This window comes from Mya arenaria, chromosome 6 (assembly GCF_026914265.1).
Source record: "Mya arenaria isolate MELC-2E11 chromosome 6, ASM2691426v1".
NCBI lineage: Eukaryota > Metazoa > Mollusca > Bivalvia > Myida > Myidae > Mya > Mya arenaria.
This window is the reverse complement of record NC_069127.1, coordinates 83,276,377-83,301,365: the sequence shown is the minus strand read 5'-3', so window position 1 is coordinate 83,301,365 and position 24,989 is coordinate 83,276,377. Positions and strand designations below refer to the sequence as shown.

Below are 24,989 nucleotides of genomic sequence, written 5' to 3'. Positions count from 1 at the left end.
GAATTATTGTTTATATGATAAAACAAAGTCAGGCAATGACAGTAATGCAGGAAAGACTGCCATGTGCAAGGAAACACTCTGAACTCACGACAGATTTTGAAAAAAAAAATATAAAAAAATCCCTACCTACCCTACCTAAACATTTTGGGAAGGTTACCCTAAACAAACAATTATTTTTTGGGGGGCCTAATGGTCCAACTGTCAAACCATGTTGACAATGTGAAAATTTTATTAGAATAGCATCTCCTGCAAACACATCATCTATGGCTCTTTTTCTATGTTGTTATAAATTGTTGGGTAAACATTCAGAAAAAGATATTGTCAAATTCTGTTTAGATTGTGAGCAAATAAGGTTTTTTGCATACCGTCCTGTGTGTCAGGTTATGAAACAAGTGCTGGAAAAATATTCTAGCCCCACGGGTCTAGAATATGAGATGCACACAACAATTGCGCCAAGTGAAAATATAAATAACATATAATTTAATGTTTGTTTTTTTATGTTTCAGAAAAGCATAATCAAAGAAATATTTATTGAAAAATTAAATAATAATTATTAAAATTGTTCAAAGCAATGCTTTTTTAAACTATTTGACGTCAACTGTGATTTCAAATTACTATGTGTCAAATTGTCATGGCAATGGCGCGCACATGTTGTAGTTAAATGTTTAAAGACCTTGTTTCTAATGTCTAAGGTATGCAAGGACTAGTATCAGTCATGTGTTCCAGGTAAGGTAAGCCTCATTTCCGGCTTCTGTGTATGCCCTCTGGTCCAATTATCCATCCGTATCACACACAACATGAAAGATACTTATATTGTTTATGTAACTGTTGTTTAGTCATAGGAGTTACAAAAGATGTTTTGAACACATTTCTTTTGTGTGTTTCGAAAGATATTTTAACACATTCTTTTAAATAACGTGCATGATTCAATGGAGAATGAAGTATGAATTATTTAACAATATGAGTCACTTCCATAATTTCATGGCTGTCTGCGTTGCTTTGAAATCCAATTAAATCTAAGGTTTCTGCGTTTAAGGAGATATGTTCAACGTACTTTTCTACTTGCTTAAAAACGATTTGCAATAATCATTAAGATGAATATTCTTGAGAAGTTTGTCACACATTAGAAGACGCAGGAAACTATAATTGCTGTATATGAAATAAGGCAGTTTGTTTAAACACATTGCCTGCTAAAAGGAGAATAAACATTTAATCATTTATTGAGTTTTTTGACATGTACTGCGTTTTATTTCGTCATGGATACAGAGTGCTTCCGTAATTGCACTATTCTTCAACGATTTTCTCTTCTGTATGAGATAATATAACCTTCCATCACTGTGAAATGTGTTATCACTGTAATACATTTGTAAATTATGTTCACCCCCGTAAATGGGGAGACATTTTGTTTTTGCTCAAGTTGTCTGTTTGTCCGTCTATCAAAAATCGTTTCTTGTCTATAATTCTTGAACCGCTTGAAGAATTTCGAAAGAAATCACCACAAATGTTCTCAATATTAAGACGATGTGTAGGATGCATGTAATGGCCAGCTTGGTTCAAGGTCAAGGTCACACAGAAATTAAAGGTCATATGAATTCAGGGTTTTTTTTTCGGCAATATTTATAGCTGGTATTCGGTCATGTTCCCAATGGCAAAAAGTATCTTTTTTTCCCAAATTCCAAATAAAAATTCCCAATCTGGTGTTCTAAAATTTCAAAAGAAAATAAGAAAAAAGACGATGAAAATATAAACAAAACAGTTCTTTCCCCTAAATGCAAGCCTCTATTCACAGAGACATACAATGATGTAATATCACGTCATGGTGAAAGGTGGATTTTCATTGGTTGAACTATATTTTTTATCCAACAAGAGAGCATGTAACAAAGTAAGAGTTTTACACATTGTGGTAAAAACATGTGTCAATGTCAACAAAAGGATAATAATTTAAAGTTGACAGTAAATTATTCGGTGCAGAAGGGGATTAAAATAACTAATAGACAATGCGGTTCTTTGTCATGCCTCACCAACATGTTTAAATACATGACATTGACCTTCATTGCCAATATCGGAAAATGACAGAACTAGGAAGTGAAACTGAAAGTAGACAACTGGGTGAAATGACCAAGTATTTATTTATTATAATGATGGTGTATTTACTTTTTGATGAATGCCGTAGGAAACATGTTCATGAAATTTTACAAAATTCATTCATTTGTTTTTTGATCAATTGCAAACAAGTCTGACTATTTGGAAATTGAAAGAAATTAAAAATATTGATATATTCATTACATTCTTTCTATGAGTCTGGAAGTCATCATTTTTAATAGACAACAGATTTTGTATCCCATTTAAGAGGAAGGATATCGAAAGCCCATTAAATTGTCTCTGAAATTTTTAAGAACTTGTGAATCAAGCAATTTACTATTTTAAAGAGTTAAAACAAGGGATTAACAATGTAAGGTGTTAACGGAGTTAGTGCATATTATGTTAAAAATACCAATGTTATTCGTTATAGTATTATATAAATTATATCCTTTGTAATTATTTATGAAGAATTTCCCAATTTTGCCAAAATTGATGCGAAAATTCCCAATCTCATGGGTATAGGTTATATTCCCAAAATACCGGAAAAAAAAAACTGGAATTTAATAGGACTATTAATCCTGTCTGCTCCATATCTCTTGAACCCCTTGTAGGATTTTGAAGTAACTCACCACAAATGGATACCAAATGGAGATGATGTGCAGAGCATGTTACAGCCAGCTCAGTTCAAGGTCAAGGTCACACTTTGAGGTCAAAGGTCATATGATTTTAATGTGACTATTTTTTGTGTCCTCATCAGTGTTTGACACTAAGACTTTTAGAAAAGGAGTCCACCGGACTCCTTAATTCCAAAATCAAGGAGTCCGGCATAAAATTAAGGAGTCCAGGATAATTAGAACATTTATTCAAATTTGTTGACTCAATGCTCCAGCTAGCCCTAAATAACAGGCTGGGACACCCGCTGCCCTTTTCAAGTACCCGGCTGCCATTTTACTACACCCTGCTGTGCCCTTTTGTTTGCCAGTCAATGTCCAGAAATGAGTTATAAATGTACATACTTTTGAACTTAAAGTTAACAGCTGAGGTAACAAACTGTAAGAATTAAAAGAAGTAACATCACATTACATAAAAAGTTGAGTACTGGCCCTTGCAAGTGTCCCATAAAGGCTAATTTAATTCACATCAAAAGTGTCATTTCTGACCTATCCCATGGCTGGAGCACTGATGACTATTTATTCAATGATTTCACAGAGCCTTTGTTATTTCATTTCTGAAGTGCAAACTAGAGATTTGTATTCTGAGAGCACATTTAAGTTATATTTTAATTGTTTTATTCAAATAACATGAACATGACTGAAACTATTTATCTAATAGATTATAATATGACTTGAAGAAATTGCCATGAACTGATGATCTAGCATATAGAACCTTGGCCTCTTGTGAAGCGGCTGTGGAGCCATCAGATATAAGGGAATTGAACGGGGCATTATCAACATTCATCTGCAATCAATGCAATGAGACACTGACATGCCTTATATGTTGTGCCAATGCTAACAGACTTTGCAATATAAGCTTGGTACATGGTGACATAGTCTGTGTAGGACTGTCCTTATTTTTGAATAATGTTCAGCATCCATAAACAGAATGCACTACCTGTCAAAGATAGCTTTGTTCAGCTGAATTAACAAGCAGCCAGCTGGTGATTAACTTAATTATTTTTCCCTTTTTTGCATTTTCTTAGCTTATAATATTATCATGGCCCTTAAAAGTTCGTTGATGGCTTTCAATCGCACGTTACAGCGCACAGTGACAAAAGCTCCCTACATTCAGGTACTCATATACAGATGTCAGTTCAAACATCAGCCAAGACAATTGTTTTAACCATGATTGCTGAATTTCCTTTCTCTATAAATTACAAACTCTTTATGTTTTTTTTTCTTTTTCAGTTCTTTTATTTTTCGCTGCCGGTGGCGAAATCCATTTTACCGTTGACATAAACATTGTTTGACGGTTTTATCGATTTAGTTACCATATTACAAACATTAAAAGATACACGAATACCAGTCTATGACGTCACTTACTACTTTAAAGAGTGTCTAAATGATAACGATTTGACGAGTCGCAAAATAATTACATACGAGCTTTCGGATATTTTAACCTTCGGATACGATTTGTGTACAATTGGATTTTGAAATGAAGGAGTCCGACGGACCGCCTAGACGGAAAATCCGGTAGTCTGAGCCGAATTTTAGGAGTCTCGGACTACCGGACTCCCGTTAGTGTCGAACGCTGCTCATATGTTTTGAACCACTTGAACCAAGGATTTTGACATAGCTCCTCATCGCATTAATACGATATGCAAAGCACATGTTTCAATAGCTGGGTTCAAAGTCAAGGTCAAAGGTCATATGACTATAATATAGCTATTTTTCGTGTCCGTTTCATATGTCATAAACCCCTTTAAGGATTTTGAAATTACTCACCGCAAATGTTCACCATATTGAGACCATGTGCGGAGTGCATGTAACAACCAGCTCAGTTCAAGTTCAGTTTCAGTTCAGCTCAATTACTGGTCGAAGGTAATATGAACTTAATTTGATGCCAAGCAGATTTCCCATAGTCAAATGTCGTGAAACTCAGACAATCGCAGGGGGAGACATCTGTTTTATATTGAAAAAAGCGATGTCTAGTTTTAAATGTTACAAACATTGTTGTAGAGAATGATATTAGAGGTTAATCTACACTTCTCATTTTCTTTTCAATGAAATGTGTGAAAAAACAGCAATGCCCATGTGGTAACATTTTAATACAGTGTTAGACAATATGTGTTATGTAACATACAGTAAAAGTTGCCAGGTGCATCTGAAGCCACAACCTCCTGCACCACAGGTGGACATAGGACACTCCCATGTGGCCTTAAATGGACCTCAATAGCAAGACAGTAGAATAGCTGCTATATACAATGTTATACCTTCAAGTTACATGAGGGCTTTCACCTTAACATAATTAATCCTTCTGTATTAGTAACCCAATCATGCACTCGCACATCTGTAATTGGCATGCACTGTATATTTCCGCAACTGAAGGGCTGAAAGCCAGTAAGCTCTCAATGCCAGTTAAATCTTGTTCTCTTCTACCCCTTACCATTGTCATTAAAGCAGCCCTGTAAGGCCAAAGGAAAAGTCTGGGGCTGTCACAAACCGCCTTGGCTCGACAACCATGGGGAAAACACGTGTCTCTGTAGACAACCTCACAGGAGTAAGAACTTTTTTTCTTTTTGGAATCACTAAGAGGTGATCCTTTTATTCATAAAAAACATGTACAATCATAAACATGACAATTATGAACAAGAAAATCGTGATATACAACTATTTCATCTTAAAACATGTGTGTTTTTTTTAACAAAATATTCTTAGTTGGTTTTAAATTTCATTATAAACCTATTGAGAAACGGACAATGAATTCCTTTATTCTTATATAATGTTTGGATAATCAAAAGGTCGGCATTTAATAATGCACATAAGTTAACAAATTTCTGCCTTCTTTCAGATACAAAGTATGATTTGTAAATACAGTAACCTATTTGAGATAGAATAGTATTGATAATATTATATTCTTTGTATTCAATTTTATATCCAATTATAAGTATTTCGAGGCTTTTCATCTGTTTATGTATATTACAATGTTTAAAGGTGGCATTTATCTTTGACCAAAAATGAGAAAGATACGGGCAATTAATAAGAAAGTGGTCATAGTCTTCGACTTGGTTGCAGTGATTACAAAGAGGACTTGCTGAGATATTCCAGCGGAATAGGTTTAGATTTGTAGCCATGATGTTATGTAGGAGTTTGAACTTGAACTGTTTAACTTTATTTTCTGGAATTATCCAATGTAAAATAGAATACAATGATCGCCAGTTGATTGGTTTGTTGAAAGTTTCTTGCCAGTATTTATGTATGAAGGGTTTTTCAAATACAGCGTTACAAAAAATATGATAAATGTCTTTATTGGTGAGATCGTCTAACTGCTTTTGACCAAATTTAAGATTTAAACACGTTTTAACCTATGTGTTTACAGATTGAGTCGATTTAATTACATTTTTCCAGTCGTTTGGGATAGCTTTTATTATTGTGTTTACCTCTGAAATCCAGTTACATTTCAAGAACTTAATTAGGCTGTCTTCAATAATAAGAGCTGGGAACAGAACCTACCAAGAATATAAGAAATTGCTTTAAACATTTCCAGTGCTGTTTTTCTTATTAGAAATTGGTGTTAGTGCCTTGCAAAAATCATTTCAGTGCATTTATGAAGTGTTTGTTGTTGTAATTTATCTAATGAAAATAAATGTCCAAATGAATATGATTATGAATGTCCAATGAATTTGCCTATTTCGCAGTTTTCTACAGTGAAATTGCATTTCTAAATTCTGTATTTATTCGTCAGTAATGCATGTTACAATAATATAACATTATAAATATGTTACCTTTTTGGCATAAATTCTATAAAAATTGTAGTAGTATGTGTATACATACTGCTAGTGCTCACCTCATGCCATAATTCGAAAGCCAAATTGTAAGGTCATTGTTTTAATGTCATGACGTCGTCATTAAAATGACAATGGGCCAATTTCTCAGAAGTTGGTTTAGTTTACGAAGTGATTTATGACAACGTTGTTAACTTTTGAACATGAAATAATTGATGATATACTGATATATTTAAATAATCGAGTATAACTCAAACATTTCTATCAAATCTTGTTAGAAATACTGCAGATAACAATTGTATCCATTAAACATTCAAAGCAGTACAGATTTAATTAAGGATTGATCACATTTTTTTCTTATGTTTATGCTATATGAACACAGAAGTGCACGCCGGCAAGTTCCATGAAGCGCGCTAGAACTTCTTGGTAAGTAGCTCGCTTGCCCTTCTGTGTTCAAATATTTACATTTAAAGGGGCTATACACCGTATGATGAAATAGCCCAAAAAAAGAAAATTGTCGAAAACTGACATAAACAATTGGTATAGATGTGTACAATGCATTGAAACTAACTAACTGAAATACCACATAGTTTACAATTAATTTACTTTTCACAGTTTTTTCGTATTTTTCCATCAAAAAAGATTACTAGGTATGTATACCTTAAGTAATTCATTCTTATGCTTAATTGGCTAGTCGATGTTATCACGTGATATTACCAAGTCAAGTATATAGCTAAATATTCCGCAGCTGTAGGGTATACCTTTGTCACACAGTGGATACAACACTGGACTGCAATTTTGGCGACACAGGTTCGAACCCAGTCTTCGACTCTATTTGTTTTTACATTTTGGCATTTTTTTTACAATTATGATATCAAAGCGTAACACATTCTATTAAATAATTGTCTTGAGATTCGTTACAGAAAAAACTTTTTTTGGTGCCAATGTGGTGTATATAGTCCCTTTAAATATATATAAATATATATTCATTACGATTAAAAATAAGCAGTATCTTTGGCAATTGAGTATTTGTTTTTCATGTAACGTAAGATATGTTTTTATAAAAGAATAGCTTGATATTTGTTATGTTCTATGTCATTGATTAAATGGCGTAGGACTAATCCAATCGGAGCGCAATATTAAAATAAACAATGATGTCATAACTCCTGTGTTATACAATATGAATATTGAGTTTTGTTCATAATATATAAATGACGATAAATGTTTATTTCTATGTGTGTAGTTGCTTTCAATGGATGAAGACTAAGTAAAGTTGAAACACACTGTGAAAGTGGGTGTTGTCTTCTTTGGATATTTATCAATGAATATGATGAAAGGAGTTCATTATTTTCTGTGGATAATTTATTTTCTAACATATTGATCCACATTCTTAGGTTACTTGACCCTATTTGTGCATCAGTTTCAATACTTAATCCTGTAATGATGACTGTACTTCTCCCAATAGATCATCGACATCCAATCTTCACTGAATGTAATTAATTAGTCTGTAGAAGATTACAATTAGAGGATCTCCGTGGTTTATCGCTCTTTCATGAAGGTAATCTAGGAGTTGAAGGAAGAAACTACGGTCCAAGAAACAAAATCAATGCCTCTCAATCACCTTGATGATTGCTCTCAATCACTGAAATGATTGCTGACAATGTTGGTGCACTGTGCTGTATGAGCAAACAAATAAGGCTTTTTCGATATTCATATTTCTCTCCCAATATTTTATTTCCGCGCTGTTCGGTTGTTCAATGTAAATTACTTCCATTCCGGAAATGAGAAATGTTATGTAAGGTCGCCGTGTATGAGGTGATTGCTGTGATTGCAGAAGAATTGACGCTCAGAATGAGTTGAAAGGCAATTTATTTTCTTAAGGCTGATGCAAAAATGAGTGTATAAAATTGTGGTTATTTTCCTGCAGCTTATGGTATATAACTGGATAAGTTATCCTAGACTTACCTATTAGCTAGTTTACATATAATGCAATTACACATACACACAATTTGATTGGTCAGCAGTAACTTATTGAATAAATATTGACCAATCGATAAACATTTTGGTTAACTTTAACCAAAGAAATTGCAAATTTTATACAATTTCAAGCTGCTGGTGATTAAGATAACTTGAGCTTCACTGTAAGACACAATATAAGTCTACATAAAGAATTGCCATCTATCTTCTAGTCCACAGTGTCAACCAAATTTGATTATGGTTGGTGAAATAAAACAGAACTGATGATATATTGAATTTGAATCTACTATTGAGTTGTGAGTTTATGGTCTGAAAATGATTTGGTCCTGAAGTAATATAGTTTGATAGTTGTTTGGGGAGAATATGATCTGATTAGTAAGTCTAAAACATGATTTGACAGCAACATATTCCTTGTTTTCAAGCTTTTCAGCTTGTCTAATTTTTTAAGAAAAAAAGTCACAGTATTATAGGTGCATCATTTCCTTGTGTTATTTCAGGTCTGAAGATGGACTGGTCCCACTGTGGACTGTACCTGGCTGTGGGGGGTTTCACCAGGATGCCCAACCTATTGTGTCAGAATGAGGTTCACTTCTACACACCATCAGGAGAACTTGCTCACTGGGAGCCAGTTCCTTCTCAGGTACATTCACCCACACAGATATGAACTGTTCCAAACTATCTATCCAATTACATTCGAACATTAACATGTTTATATACCTCATCTGTTTTTTGTGAAGAAAAAAGTTTAATTAATGTCATAGCCATGTTTTAAGCCTCAGTCTCATAGCTGTTGGCATCGAAGAAGGAAATATATCCTCAACAAAACAAGATAGATTGGCTGAGAGACAAAAACAATTCTCATAAAGTTATTAAATAATGAAGACAAATCAAACTTCAAGCCAGCAGACAATGAGGTGGCATGTATGTGAAACAAGCCCTGGAAGGCCCCAATAGGGCTGCACAAACTGTTTGTATTAACAGTATTATACATTTTCAGACATTTATGCTCTTGAATTAACATTATTAGTGTGTACTTTGCTCTGAGATGAACTCATTAAATGTTTGTTTTACAGGAAGAATAAGGAGGGAATTATAGTTGAGCAAGCAACATCAGTCAATATTTGCTAAAGAGCACTGTCTGGGAATAAGATGGGTTTTTTTATTGGGATGGGATGTCTTGAAAAAGTAGTGCAAATAAGTAGAAACAAGTCAAGCTTCATTCTTCTCGAGTTAATGTATATTGATAAAAGTTAAAATTCTCACAAAATCAAAAAAAAAGAGAACTGTCAGTCCTAGAATTAAACTGGCGCGGTTCTTACAATCACACAAAGTATGCATGTGCTTATATAAAGCTTAACCTTTGATTCGATGCTTAATGGAGTAAAAGCCCAATACAAAGCCAAACTGTATTTTGATATTTAACGCACCATTTTTCTTCCACCAGGGAAAGCCCCTGACAGCCTTGTGTTGGGGGCACTACGATCGGAGGTTATTTATAGCTGCTGGTCATCAGCTGCACGTGGCATGGGTGGTAAAGCATGTCCCGTCCCTGCAGTACCTCACACAGCGCAGCGTCCAAGCTCTCGTGAACAAAGATCACAACATTGAGAAACTGCCGCTTCCTGCCAAACTCTGCTCAAACCTTCAGGCCCTCTTCACTCCTACCATTAAGGTATTTATGATGTTAATGATGTGTTGGTATTAAGAAGGAGAAAATAAATAGCAATGAGCCTTATTTGCTAATAAGCTTGTCTGCAGTTGGTATTATAATAGCCCAATGTTGGTCCTCGTTTGGGCTGTCATTAGCTGGTCTGCAGTTGGTATTATAAAAGCCCAATGTTGGTCCTCGTTTGGGCTGTCATTAGCTGGTCTGCAGTTGGTATTATAATAGCCCAATGTTGGTCCTTGTTTGGGCTGTCATTAGCTGGTCTGCAGTTGGTATTATAATAGCCCATTGTTGGTCCTTGTTTGGGCTGTCATTAGCTGGTCTGCAGTTGGTATTATAATAGCCCAATGTTGGTCCTCATTTGGGCTGTCATTAGCTGGTCTGCAGTTGGCATTATTATAGCCCAATGTTGGTCCTCATTTGGGCTGTCATTAGCTGGTCTGCAGTTGGCATTATTATAGCCCAATGTTGGTCCTCATTTGGGCTGTCATTAGCTGGTCTGCAGTTGGTATTATTATAGCCCAATGTTGGTCCTCATTTGGGCTGTCATTAGCTGGTCTGCAGTTGGTATTATTATAGCCCAATGTTGGTCCTCATTTGGGCTATCATTAGCTGGTCTGCAGTTGGTATTATAATAGCCCAATGTTGGTCCTTGTTTGGGCTGTCATTAGCTGGTCTGCAGTTGGTATTATTATAGCCCAATGTTGGTCCTCGTTTGGGCTGTCATTAGCTGGTCTGCAGTTGGTATTATAATAGCCCAATGTTGGTCCTTGTTTGGGCTGTCATTAGCTGGTCTGCAGTTGGTATTATAATAGCCCAATGTTGGTCCTCGTTTGGGCTGTCATTAGCTGGTCTGCAGTTGGTATTATAATAGCCCAATGTTGGTCCTCGTTTGGGCTGTCATTAGCTGGTCTGCAGTTGGTATTATAATAGCCCAATGTTGGTCCTCGTTTGGGCTGTCATTAGCTGGTCTGCAGTTGGTATTATAATAGCCCAATGTTGGTCCTCGTTTGAGCTGTCATTAGCTGGTCTGCAGTTGGTATTATAATAGCCCAATGTTGGTCCTCGTTTGGGCTGTCATTAGCTTGTCTGCAGTTGGTATTATAATAGCCCAATGTTGGTTCTCGTTTGGGCTGTCATTAGCTGGTCTGCAGTTGGTATTATAATAGCCCAATGTTGGTCCTCGTTTGGGCTGTCATTAGCTGGTCTTCAGTTGGTATTATAATGGCCTTGGTTTGGTCTTTGTTTGGGCTGTCATTAGCTAGTCTACAGTTGGTATTATAATAGCCCAATGTTGGTCCTCGTTTGGGCTGTCATTAGCTGGTCTGCAGTTGGTATTATAATAGCCTAATGTTGGTTCTCGTTTGGGCTGTCATTAGCTTGTCTGCAGTTGGTATTATAATAGCCTTGGTTTGGTCTTTGTTTGGGCTGTCATTAGCTGGTCTGCAGTTGGTATTATAATAGCCCAATGTTGGTTTTCGTTTGGGCTGTCATTAGCTGGTCTGCAGTTGGTATTATAATAGCCTTGGTTTGGTCCTCATTTGGGCTGTCATTAGCTTGTCTGCAGTTGGTATTATAATAGCCTTGGTTTGGTCTTTGTTTGGGCTGTCATTAGCTTGTCTGCAGTTGGTATTATAATGGCCTTGGTTTGGTCCTTGTTTGGGCTGTCATTAGCTTGTCTGCAGTTGGTAACATAATGGCCTTGGGTTGGTTCTCGTTTGGGCTGTCATTAGCTTGTCTGCAGTTGGTATTATAATAGCCTTGGTTTGGTCCTCGTTTGGGCTGTCATTAGCTTGTCTGCAGTTGGTATTATAATAGCCTTGGTTTGGTTCTCGTTTGGGCTGTCATTAGCTTGTCTGCAGTTGGTATTGTAATAGCCTTGGTTTGGTCCTCGTTTGGGCTGTCATAAGCTTGTCTGCAGTTGGCATAAAAATAGCCTTGGTTTGGTCCTCGTTTTGGCTGTCATTAGCTTGTCTGCAGTCAGTATTATAATAGCCTTGATTTGGTCCTCGTTTGAGCTGTCATTAGCTTGTCTGCAGTCAGTATTATAATAGCCTTGGTTTGGTCCTCGCTTGAGCTGTCATTAGCTCGTGTGCAGTTGTTAATATAATGGCCTTGGTTTGATCTTCATTTTGGCTGCCATTAGCTTGTCGGTAGTTGGTATTATAATAGCCTTGGTTTGGTCTTTGTTTGGGCTGTCATTAGCTTGTCTGCAGTTGGTATTATAATGGCCTTGGTTTGATCTTCATTTTTGCTGTCATTAGTTTGTCTGCAGTTGGTATTATAATAGCCTTGGTTTGGTCTTTGTTTGGGCTGTCATTAGCTCGTCTGCAGTTGGTATTATAATGGCCTTGGTTTGATCTTCATTTTGGCTGTCATTATTTTGTCTGTATTTGAAGAAAAAGGGGTCAAGGTCAAGGTATTGTGGTAGTTTTTGTGTTGCCTGCAATTGCTGGTGGTGCCATTGTCTCTAGATGTTGTAAGTGCTCTGTGGATATCGGCTAAGTGCGAAGGCCATAGCAAATGTTGTCTGGAATGGTTTCAATTATTTTACTTGTTATTTTTCTCTTGCAAATCACCATAAGGTTAATTACCTGAAAACCTCTTGTCTTGAGTGTTCTTAAGTGTATTTTTTAAAGAAATATATTCTTGCTACTAAGTAACGAAATGCCAACTTTAAGAATGGAACTATGAACTTAGGTCATCTCTCAGTGAATGTCAATAATTGGGACTCAGTATTTCTGTTTAATCATGGTTTTCTATATGTCACTGGACATTACAGATAATCTTCAATTGTTTTTAGTTGTTGTGACTGCGGTGGTTTTGTCTTCACGCCAAATATAGCGGGAAATTGGCATTATCTAGGGTCCCTTGGGTGTGGGGGCATTTGGCGGGGGTTTTACGAGCAGATCGTCCCCGCAGGGCAGAGATTTTGCCCGGGCTTGGCTGGACCGAAAGTCAAAGTTCCCGCTATTCCCCAGACCTGGGGGGGGGGGGGGGGGCAGTGGTTACAAATGACTGGTGCATTAGTTGTGCCAAAATCTTAGGTAAGTGCATTTCAACTAAGCCCTGCTTCATAAAATCCTTAATTTGATCAATCCTGGCAAGTGTTTTATCTATTCAGGGCTTACTGGCTTTTGCTGATGTCTGCTACTGCATTAATGAATCGTGACTGTTGAGTTGAGATGTAAAGAGTTGTTGGAATCAAATATGTATCAAATACAGCTTTTTCAGTATTGATTTCACTTTGGAGAATAAACATTTTTGTTTGGCTTCTCTGCAGATTATTTTGTATGATTGTACTGTTGTCTTGTCAATGTTACAGTAGACAGACGCTGATCATGTTGTGCTTCTTGTCCTCTATGGCTTCAAGCTTTGATGTTTTTCTCACAAACATCCAACAATAAATTACTGTCTTTAATATGAAATTGCGCAGTTTTTTCCTTCTCTGCCTGAGATATATAGGGCTGGTTTCCAGCTGTGGCGTTATTTTATAAATGAAGAGATCAGATTCCGTTCTGCTTATGAATTTTGGTTTTATAAGCAGGACTTCCCTTTATCACGAGGACTTCCCTTTATCACGAAAAGACATTGTTAAGTTTTAATGCTAGGCTTTCATGTTCGTTCATTATACAATTATTCTACAAATATAGCTTTTACTGCTGCAGTTTCTGTTCCTTTTGTGTATAATTATTGTACAGATACAGCTGTTTTGGAAGTTTCTAATGCAGATTTATATTTATTGCATCATTTTATTTCGCTTCTTTAATGATTTCTATGTTACTTTGGCATCTTGTGTAGAAAATGAGAGATCACTTAGAGAAACTTTATTAGGATGGATTTGAACGACTGTTTAAGTTTGAAAATAACAGTTTCTCAGGTCTGACATCAGCAGCAAATTGTATAAATCTTATTCTTCGTTTTGGTCAAAGTTGGCCGAACCTTATTGATTAGTCAATCTTTATCTTTATTATTTTATATTATATCATAAAATTAATTATGTTGCCAGCATGAAATAACATCATTATATATGTTTTTAACTATTGTGATAATTTTTGATGTGACAACATTTGTGGTCATTCAATATAAAATTTATTAAATCTGTTTACTACAACTGACTAAAATTAACTAAAATTGACTCATTTTGATCAATTATAGAAAATAGGTATTGTTAATTTCTTATTGAACAACCACTCATGTATTCAACCAATCAAAAATCTAAATGTGCAAACTAGCCAAAAGAAAACCTCTAGACAATGTCAAAGTTGTTAACATTGGCTGCAGCTTCATGTACATACTTCAACCTTGGCAATAATTCAAATACTGTCAAGATATTTCATTTCACAAACTATTACCCTTACTCATCAAACGCAAGAATAATATACTTGGATGGCTTCTACATTTTAGGAATATCATTTTACCCTTGGTATTGATCAGATTCGATTAACTATCGACATTTTTTTTTGCTTAGGGAGAACTGGATGTAAAACATGAATCCTTAATATAATCTTGACGGTTTCACTGGAAATTGCCCAAGAACGCTTTTAGAAGTCAAAACAGTTTTTCTATGACCTGGTTCTTACATACATTTTCTTTCTCTTAAATTAGTATTCTGAAGCGCACTAGGGATTTAGTGTTGGCCAATGTTTGTGCTGTATCCAGCTCATTTACAGTCTGTCCAGCTTATTGGTTTGTCCAATGCAATTTGTTTTCTGTCCAATATATTCTGCCGGTCCGTGTTAATCCCTGGCATATATATATCAAACTGTGCACAGTTTCTCAGTCTAAAACCTAATGTTAGAAAATTGTCTCTTCAGAGGAATGGCTTTCCATGTTTAAGAATTGAGCTTAAACAGAGCAAGAATGTCTAGAAAATGAGAGTCACAAGAATGAAATGGGATTTTTTAGTTGGTGTTTTTTTTCAAAGAAAAAGAGATGAGTCAGTGTGATAGCCTTGGTGTTATCGTCAGTTTTGTACAAACACTTTAACCGTGGTCATAAATGAGAAAAAACGTTCAAGATATTCAGATAGAACTGGTATACATGTTGCCAGAGACAATACACACATGTATATCAAGGCCCATAATTCTGGTTGTAATAATTGTCCAGTTATTCCCCTTTTTTGACTGGAAATAACAGATGAGCGTTGGCGCTCGCTCCCTGGCACTCTTGTTTTATCTTGACAATGAATATCTTTTGGCAATACTTTTGTGTGTGCTTGCTTACTTTTCTTAAAGCTGCACTCTCACAGATTGAACGTTTTGACAACTTTTTTATTTTTTGTTTTGGAACAAGCCATTTTTTGCGAAAATTCATGAAAACCAGTTATATAAGACTGCTGCCAAAAAATTAGATCACAGTTTTCATATTTAAGTTCAAAAATTGATGTTTGAGGCCACACCAAATTGATAACTTGTTCATCGGATTTTTTCAAAAAAATAATGGGGCGAGCGAGCGAAATAATAATAAAAATATTTGTTTTGCATTTAGCAAAAAAGAGGAGCGAGAGAAGAGCCAACAAATATATATAGTGATTTAACTCATTTTTGCTCACATTTTATTCACTTATTAACTAAACAATGATATTGTAAATAGTACAAGGATAACATCCAGTGAAAGAATGATAACACTTAAAGATAATTCTATACAAATATTAGTTTTGAGATCAAACAAATGTCATTTGAGATCAAGCAAATGTATTTCTTTAAACTATTTCATAAATGAGAGAACTCAAAACCATAGTTTTCCAGTTTTTTAAACCTTTTTGAAAAGTTTTTTTCAAAATACGCTATGCATGGATAAGTTTAAGCCTGGACACAAGCGCCAATGGTCACAGCCACCTGCCTGCCCAATGGCATATCCAAATCTATTAACTAGGATTTCCACTTTTCCTTAGGAAAACTTGGTTAAAAATAATTCTCTATTAAAACACATTGTCATATCTCATGCCATGGAAAAGACTAGACAAGGTGACTTCAAAAATAACTCACAAAATGAATAAAGGCATTTGCAGTCAAATATAAACTACAGTTACCACTCTTGCTTTGACTACACGTTGGCCTTGGTAGCCATTTAAGTTTTGGAAGAGAATTTACAAAAAACCTACACCGTATTGTAAACCATTTCAGCTGAAAATATGTCACAGAAAATTCCAGCCAGCGCCAGTTTGATTTTAGGCTTTCTCAGAATTTAATGACTGTCTTTTTTAAATTTGCAGATTTTCCTTTATTTATTTAGCTCCACTGGCCGAAGGCCATGGAGCTTATGTCGTCACAGATTGTCCGTCGTGAGTGCGTGCGTGCGTGCGTGGGTGCATGCGTGCGTGCGTGCGTAAACTTTTACTTTAAATGACATCTCCTCTGAAACTGATAAGCGGATTTTGACAAAACAGGAATGTTCCTTTGGTGGTCCTTTACCAAAATTGCTCAAATGGTTCCGGTCCATTGCACAATATGGCCGCCAGAGCTAAAAATAGCAAAATCTTTAAACGACATCTCCTCTGAAGCGGTTCGGCAGATTTTGATGAAACTTGACAGTAATGTTCCTTGGGTGGTCCTTTATTAAAATTGCTCAAATGGTTCTGGTCCATTGCACAATATGGCCGCCACAGCTAAAAATAGCAAAATCTTTAAACGACATCTCCTCTGAAACGGATAGGCAGATTTTGACAAAACTTCACAGGAATGTTCCTTTGGTGGTCCTTTACCAAAATTGCTCAAATGGTTCCGGTCCATTGCACAATATGGCCGCCAGAGCTAAAAATAGCAAAATCTTTAAACGACATCTCCTCTGAAACGGTTCGGCAGATTTTGATGAAACTTGACAGTAATGTTCCTTGGGTGGTCCTTTATTAAAATTGCTCAAATGGTTCTGGTCCATTGCACAATATGGCCGCCACAGCTAAAAATGGCAAAATCTTTAACCCTTAAGCCGCTATATATATGATATACTGATAATCTGTCTCTGCTGGATTAATTGAGCTAAAACAATAGCTGGATACCCTAGTTACAAGAATGTGTGTAAATCCTTTATTTTATGTGATAGACACATAAAAGTTATATGCAAATACATCCTCAATGTTTGAACTTTTCAATGATAGTTCTCATTTGGCGACTTGATAAAAATTTGCACCTGTACAGGTAAGATTATTGTAATCAAGGTAAGTAAATAAAAACAAATACACTATTCACATTTATTTTTCACCAAAATGGTTAAAAATACAGTAAATAAACAATGTATAACAGTACAGAACAACATTTTGGTAAAAATTCATTACTTACTGTTTGAAATTACAGGTAAACTAATTACAGGTGAGCTTAGAAATCTTGCCGAAATTTCAGGCATAACAAAAATCACTGCATTCAGTTTTTTAGGAGTTCTAATAGATTCAAATGCTCTTTTACAAGTAAAACAAACTAATTACATAAATAAATAAATATTTACATAAATAAATAAATAAATAATGTAAACAATGTTACACATATGGCATATTATACCTTCAAAATTTTCAATATATACAAAAACAGTTATACACAGTTCTCCTGTTCAGATTTCCATTCACAGTCACACCTTGTACACATCTTTTTTCATTTGTTATTGACAAAGTCACTGAATCAGAACATTCTTATAGTCCTGAACGGAATGATACACTTGAAAGCATCGTGGATGGCACAATGCCACTTTACAGTCTGGGCACCAGAAAGATGTCTGTTGCCGCTTGAAACCAACCCTGTTCTCTACCTTGACATTACAAGCCACACAGTCTCTGAGGGGCCTGGCTCTCTTTGCCCCAGCTTTAGCAGGGATGAAGTCAGAGAAGTGTCTTCCAGTCAATCGTGAAGGCTTCTCACCAAGGACAGGGCGCCCGCGTCGGACCGATTGTCCTCTGGGACCACCGCCTTCTTCAATCAAGGATTCGAGGACTGACTGGCAGAAGCTCTCATGGTCCTTCTTTGGCTGGTTTGTGGTAAACTTCTCATACAGTCTGTATGAATTCACCAAACAAATGTTCATGATATGAAAAAAGAGTTTGCGCCACCACTTCTTTGTTTTGCGGGCAATGGAGTTGTACTGGTTGTACTGGTCAAGCAAATCTACCCCACCCATGTACTTGCAGTACTCAACAATACATGTAGGCTTCTTCACATGCTCACGAGTCCCATACTTGGTCTTCCACAACACACTCATTTGTGGGGGATGAATGTTTGTCAGCATAGTGACATCTCGCTTCTCGTGGAATCTCAATGCTGTAGTGGCCCCATTCTTGCGGTAGACGCACTCATACTCGGCAAGCTTACGCTTTTGTTGGACAGCTTTCGGTACACCGCGTCTGTTTGCCCGTAATGTTCCACAAGAGTAGGTGCCATGTGCCTCAAGTTCATCAAACAGTTCTGGAGATGTGTAGAAATTATCCATATACACATGATGGCCATGACCTAAAGTTCCACACCTAGCCATCAGACCAACCACATACTGGGAAGTGATTGTAAGGCGATCGGGGTCTATGCCTAATGCTTCACAATAGTTTGTGTTAGTCTCATTACGTTTCCCGGCGTACACATCAAAGCCAAGGCAGTAGCCACTGCTGGCTTCACAAAGCTGGAATAGCTTGATTCCAAACTTGACAGGTTTGGCTGGGTTGTACACCTTGATTTTTAGTCGGCCCTTCCATGGACACGTCCCTTCATCAAAACTCAGGTTCTGCTCAGGGGAGTAGACGTCCGAAAACTTTGCCATAGCCTGAGCAATCATTGGCCGGATTCGGGACAGAGGGTCATTACGGTCCACATCATTGGTAACATGGAAATTGCTGAGAATGGCCATGAATCTGAAAATATATAACGAAGAAACATTTGTACAAAATAAATTGAATTTTTTTTATATGACTTATATACTGGCAGTAAAGTTCTGTCTATACTACCAATAACCAATCTACTGTTTATTGTTGAGAGTTACTTTTTTTGTAAGAATTGTTGACAAAACACAAGTATTTATCAATAATTATATGCATTTGTATGGGAAAAGATACAAAAAAATAAAAGCAAATAAATAAAAAAAAAATTTTTTTTTTTTTATTTACTGACCGGTCTCTGGGCATGGTCTTGCTGAAGAATGGTGTCTCAGTAGACGTGTCCGTACTCCAATACGTCCCAAGGTCTGGTTTGTAGACAAGGCCCATACATATGACGACGCCTAAAAAGACCTTCATCTCATCAACTGTCACAGCGACCCACTTCCGCATTCTGCTGTGAGGCTTCAAGTTGTTGGCGGCCTCCATCATTACTAGCCGGTTATCAGCGTACTTGTTGGTTTCTACAGTCACTTTTAGTATAAATTCATCATCAATAAATAAATGAAAAAAGTCAATAGGCTCTGTAGAGTCCATGTCGACGAGCAATCTCGATTCCCCAGTGAAGGGGGCAATATCTGGAACGCCATCGTCGCGTGTCCATCCAAGTTCAAGGTCGGCCTCTAGATCTGCGTCATTTTGCGGTGCAAAGTCAATCAAAGGCAACTCAACAATCACGCCACGGTTTCTCTCATAGTCTACTCGTTCAAATCCTTCGAACTCGCCATCACTTTCATCCGACGAATCCAAGAAAACCGGGTTTATATCGTACACTTCAGAATCAGACGAATCGGAATCCGCCATTTTGAAAATTATTTATGCATAAAAAATGCCCCAGTTCCGGTACGCATAATTAAATTACTATTGTAAAATTTGCTTTGACAGTTTTACATATGCATATACCAGGGCCGCAACAACAATTATTGCAGTCAATTTAAACATTAAACCCGCGTAAAATTATGTTATTTACGATGTAAACAAGGTCAGTAAGGAGGACGCTGTAAACGACATTTGACGCGAGCAGCGTTACAAGATCGATATCGGAAAACGACATATATTGCGATGAGCAGCTTAAGGGTTAAACGACATCTCCTCTGAAACCGATAGGCAGATTTTGATGAAACTTGACAGAATTGTTCCTTGGGTGGTCCTTAACCAAAATTGCTCAAATGGTTCTGGTCCGCTGCACAACATGGCTGCCAGGGCAAAAAAATAGAAAAACCTTTAAAGAACATCTTCTCAGAAACCGATGATCAGATTTTGATGAAACTTAACAGAAATGTTCCTTGGATGGTCCTTTATCAAATTTGCTTCAATGGTTTCGGTCCACTGCACAAGATGGCCCCCAGAGGTAAAAATAGAAAAACCTTTAAACGACTTCTCCTCAGAAACTGATGATCGTATTGCAATGAAACTTGACAGAAATGTTACTTGGGTAGTCCTTAACCAAAATAGCCCAAACAGTTCTGGTCTGCTGCACAACATGGGCACCAGATCTAAGAATAGAAAAAAACGTTAAACTACATTTTCTCAGAAACCGATTATCAGATTTTGATGAAACTTTACATAAATGTTCATCGGGATGCCCTTTAACCAAAATTGCCCAAATGGTTCCGGTCCGCTGCACAACATGGCTGCGAGAGTTAAAAATAGAAAAACCTTTAAGGACTTCTCGTCCGCAGTCTTCACGAAAAACATTTTAACCTACTAGCCAGTTGGACTAGCATAATGGCATATTTTACTAGTCCGAATGACAATCTAGTAGTCCGACTATTTTGCCACATTATAAAACTGTATGCTTGAGGTAAATACCTATTTCAATTGAGCAGCTTGCAGTTTGAGTAAACATTTCTTTATTATGATGCTCATGCAGTGATAGGGAGTGACATCCTTCTGTTGGGAATAGTGCTCCTTGTTTTTCAGAACCTATGGGTACTATGTAAAAACAAAAGGCATCTTGCTTGAATAGACTGTAATAATATCAACATGGTTAGAAAAGAAATGCCATGCTTTAATAGCTTTGATTACATTTTACTACTGAATTACCTCCCTTTAATAGAAAAAAAAAATAATGTCTTAATTTTTCACATATAGCATCTTTAAATAATTTTTAAACAATAATAATTTATGAGTAAACATATAAGCATAAAGTTCTCACAAAAAGATCAATTTAAAAACCTTACATTTATACATAGGAAAGTATATATAGACTGAACATTAATTTTCGTTTAAGTGACATTCTGAAAGTTTATGAAACAGCTATTTTTAGTAACTTAAATGGCCGAAAAGTGTAAGTGAAACACCAAGTCGATTCTATCTCGTCAGTTCTTGTTCAGGTTAGATATTTGCTTCATAATCTATTCAGATTAAATGTTAACCGATGATCAGATTTTGATGAAACTTGACAGAAATGTTCCTTGGGTGGTCATTAACCAAAATTTGTTAAATGGTTCCAGTCCACTGCACACCATGGCTGCCAGAGCTAAAAAATAAAAAAAACTTTATACGACTTGTCGTCGAAACCGATGACCTTTTTTCGATAAAACTTGACAGAAATGTTTGTTTGGTGCTCCTTTACTCAAATTGCCCAAATCATTTCGGTCCACTGCACAACATGGCAGCCAGAGCTATTAAAGTAAAAAAAATAAATAAATAACTTCTCCTCAAAAATTGATGATTGTATTTCTATGAAACTTGACGAAAATGTTCGTTAGGTGGTCTTTGCTTGAACCTTTTGGCCAGTGGAGCACAGGCACTGATGTGCCTCTTGTTTAGATAGCTTGTTCAAATTTAGACAAGTAATAGAAAACATAAACACTTTTACTTCTTTTGTACTGCAAATACTGATTGTGTCAATTTTCATATATAGCAAAAAAATATTTCAAAAAATACAAGAATATGCAATATTTTTTCATAGACAAAAACCAATCAGCATAAATATTTAACACTTGAATGTTTTTCATATATAGTTTAAATATACACATGAACATCATAGATATCTACAAACATTTATTCGCAGCACAAAGTGTGATTAATACCTTTTTCCAATCACACAGTCTGGCACCATTTTTTTTATCCTTTTTGACAAAATATACACAATCCAGCTTGTTTGATGTTTTTGTGTGAATGGTAAAACTCATGGGATTGCATGAAGCACATATGAATGTCAGTCAGGTTAATTTTTAGCGTCATCCTACTGTCCACGAACATTGACTCATCAGCGACCAAGGCCTCCACCACAAGCACGCCCTCGTTGCCTCATCGGGACAGGAATTTCATGATCTGCTGAGTCAGAGGAATCTGAAATTTTAATAAGCAATATAATATATAATATGTTCATTGTAGTATAATGTAGTATGCATTACTGAAACAGTTTGATGATAACACAAGAAAGGTGGTGCTGGTTTCTTGGCCAAACTTTATTTTTCTATTACTGTACATATATTGCATATGAATTAAATAAGCATCATACTCTGATCTGTAGCAAAATAAAAACAAACATGCATAAATCATTAAATGTATAATTAAGGAAACGAATAATACAAAAAAATACATCATATTTGCTATATTAACAGCAAAACAACAAAGAAGTTAAAATACACACCTGAAGTTTTTACCTGGACAGGTGTAATAGGTATAGTCATAAACGATTGGAAACTGTCTTTTCACTGTAACGGTCATCCGAATTCCCGTCAAACATGTCCGAACCAAATTCAAACTTTGGATAATCACTGTCATTCACGATAAAATTCAGCACTTCTTGCCCAGTATATATACGTTTACTTTTAGCGTGAGCCAAATTAAAACAAACGCATTTGTCCAAAATTTAATCAAACTTTAAATGGTGGTAGATTGTCATTTGTTGACATAATTTTCAAGAATCAGGAAGTGAAATGTTGCCAATTAAGTCTCAATCATCTAGACGCTTGTATCCTGGTCTATATCGTTCATTGATTCTAATTAGAGCAGCTGCATGATTAAGCCGGTGCTTTGATAATTGTTACGATCGAAAAACGCGGTTATAAGGGAAAAGGCTACATTCTACTAAACAAATTGGCGCTTGTAAAAAAATAACTTTTTTTTTTTAGATAGTGCGGGCGCAAGTGATAAAAATTTTTTTTTTGCTTTTCTGAAGAAATAGGTGCGGGAAATCCGATGAACAAGTTATTAATTTGTTGTGGCCTAATGCATTTTTCCAAAACCGTTAGTAACGGTAATAGCCATAAAACATAATTTTTTAACAGAAATATGAAAAACTACAATCTTATTTTTTGTCAGCTGATTCCTATATCATTGGTTTGCAGATATTTAGGCAAAAAAATGCTCTTTCCAAGACAAAAAATAAAAAAAGTTGTAAAAATGGTATATCTGTGAGAGTGCAGCTGGGGACGTCGTACATCTATCAGTTTAAATACTTAAAGAAAGGAGAAAAAAAAACGGAAGATATAAATAATTGTGTTAGTCTGGTTGTCATCATAGGAATAAATTATTGTTCTTATCTAATGTAGTTTGACTGCATAATTCTCAGTAGAGTTCAATGTATCTAGATGTTGTATATTTTACTGTATTTGGCATGATTCATCCCTAGATGTATTGGAAAGTCTAGCCTTAGAAATGTGCTGCATAGTAATTGAGTCATGAATGTCATTCAAGTGTTCCAGAGAAAAGACCTGATGCCATTGTTTCTGACATTAATAACACAACTTACCGTATTATATCATGCATAGGACGCACTTTTTTACCCCCAATTCTCGTCTTAAAAAGTGCCTGCGTCCTTTCTATGCTATTAGAATTGCATCTGTTTTTTCCAAGTCCATTTCGGGTCGAAAATATTGGGTCGAAAATATTGGACCGGGGAAGAACGCGGTAATAGTAAGTATCTGTACTGCGTCACCGAAGAGAACAACTGACATAGGTAAAATCACGCAAGTTAACACACGCAGAAATATATTGAATGTTTACTTTAAAATGATTTATTGAGAAATAAATTGAAAAAAAAATACGAGTGTTTACTTTTTTATAAAAGGGACGCTACTCACAAAAACTCGATGTGAGTCAGCATTTTAACTGGATTGAGTTATAACGGCAACGGAAAATCGGGAAAGGAGGTAAATATCAATTAATCGTTGTTCATGATTTTAATGTTTCGATATTTTACAAAACATTTTGTTGCATGTTACTGTTTTAAAAAAATAATAAAGGAATGTGCATAACGCAAAGTAGCATTATTGTCAATATCAAATCTTTTCAAATGTGCGAAGGTGTGAAAAACACCCGCTGTCTGTCATTAGAAAAATGGTTGTTTGTTCGCACTTTACCTGACGTGCCTTCCGCTGGCAAGACTAATTACCGACACGCATTAATTATGCCTACATGCTTAAATCCGCGCAGCGACAAGCCTTATCAAAACAATCCTCAGTTTTGACAATACAGTTTTGTTGCGATTGCAACGGTTGACTGTCATTCAGAAGGCATGTCGGGACTATTGCAACGGTTGCAACGGTTGACTCTCAGTCGGGACTATTACGGCATTTGTATAAGTCTTATAATATGCGTGAATGTTCTCAAAATGTCAAGACATATATCTTTGTTATGTACGCTAAATTACCAAAATACGACGATAATTATCGAAATACACAAGACAGTTATCGAAATATGCCTAATATACAATTTTTTGTTTGTTTTTTACTTCAATATATGTTATAAATACTTTACCAACCTCAATTTTTCGGCTCCGATTTTAACATTTTTCCGCTGCGTCCTATCTTATATATTAAGGGGTTTTACCCGTTTTCTCAACTATTTTTTTGCCTGCGTCCTATCTATGCTAGCGTCCTATACATGATATAATACGGTAGGTAATAAAAGAACATCAAATCCTATCCTATGTACGGTGAACTTTTCTGCCTGTTGACCTCATATTATTTTGGTATCATTTTAAAAAGAAGATAAAGAATATGTGAAAAATATACAAG

At 35.9% G+C, this 24,989-nt stretch overlaps 1 protein-coding gene across 1 annotated transcript in view; it reads left to right on the top strand.

Annotated features, from left to right (window-relative positions):
- Positions 1-24,989, top strand: part of LOC128237470 (tubby-related protein 4-like) — a 95,213-nt gene that overhangs the window by 51,987 nt on the left and 18,237 nt on the right. The window contains exons 8-9 of the mRNA XM_052953038.1: positions 8,998-9,140; positions 9,945-10,172. Coding sequence (XP_052808998.1) covers positions 8,998-9,140; positions 9,945-10,172 — 371 coding nt within the window. The remainder of the gene's footprint in view (positions 1-8,997; positions 9,141-9,944; positions 10,173-24,989) is intronic.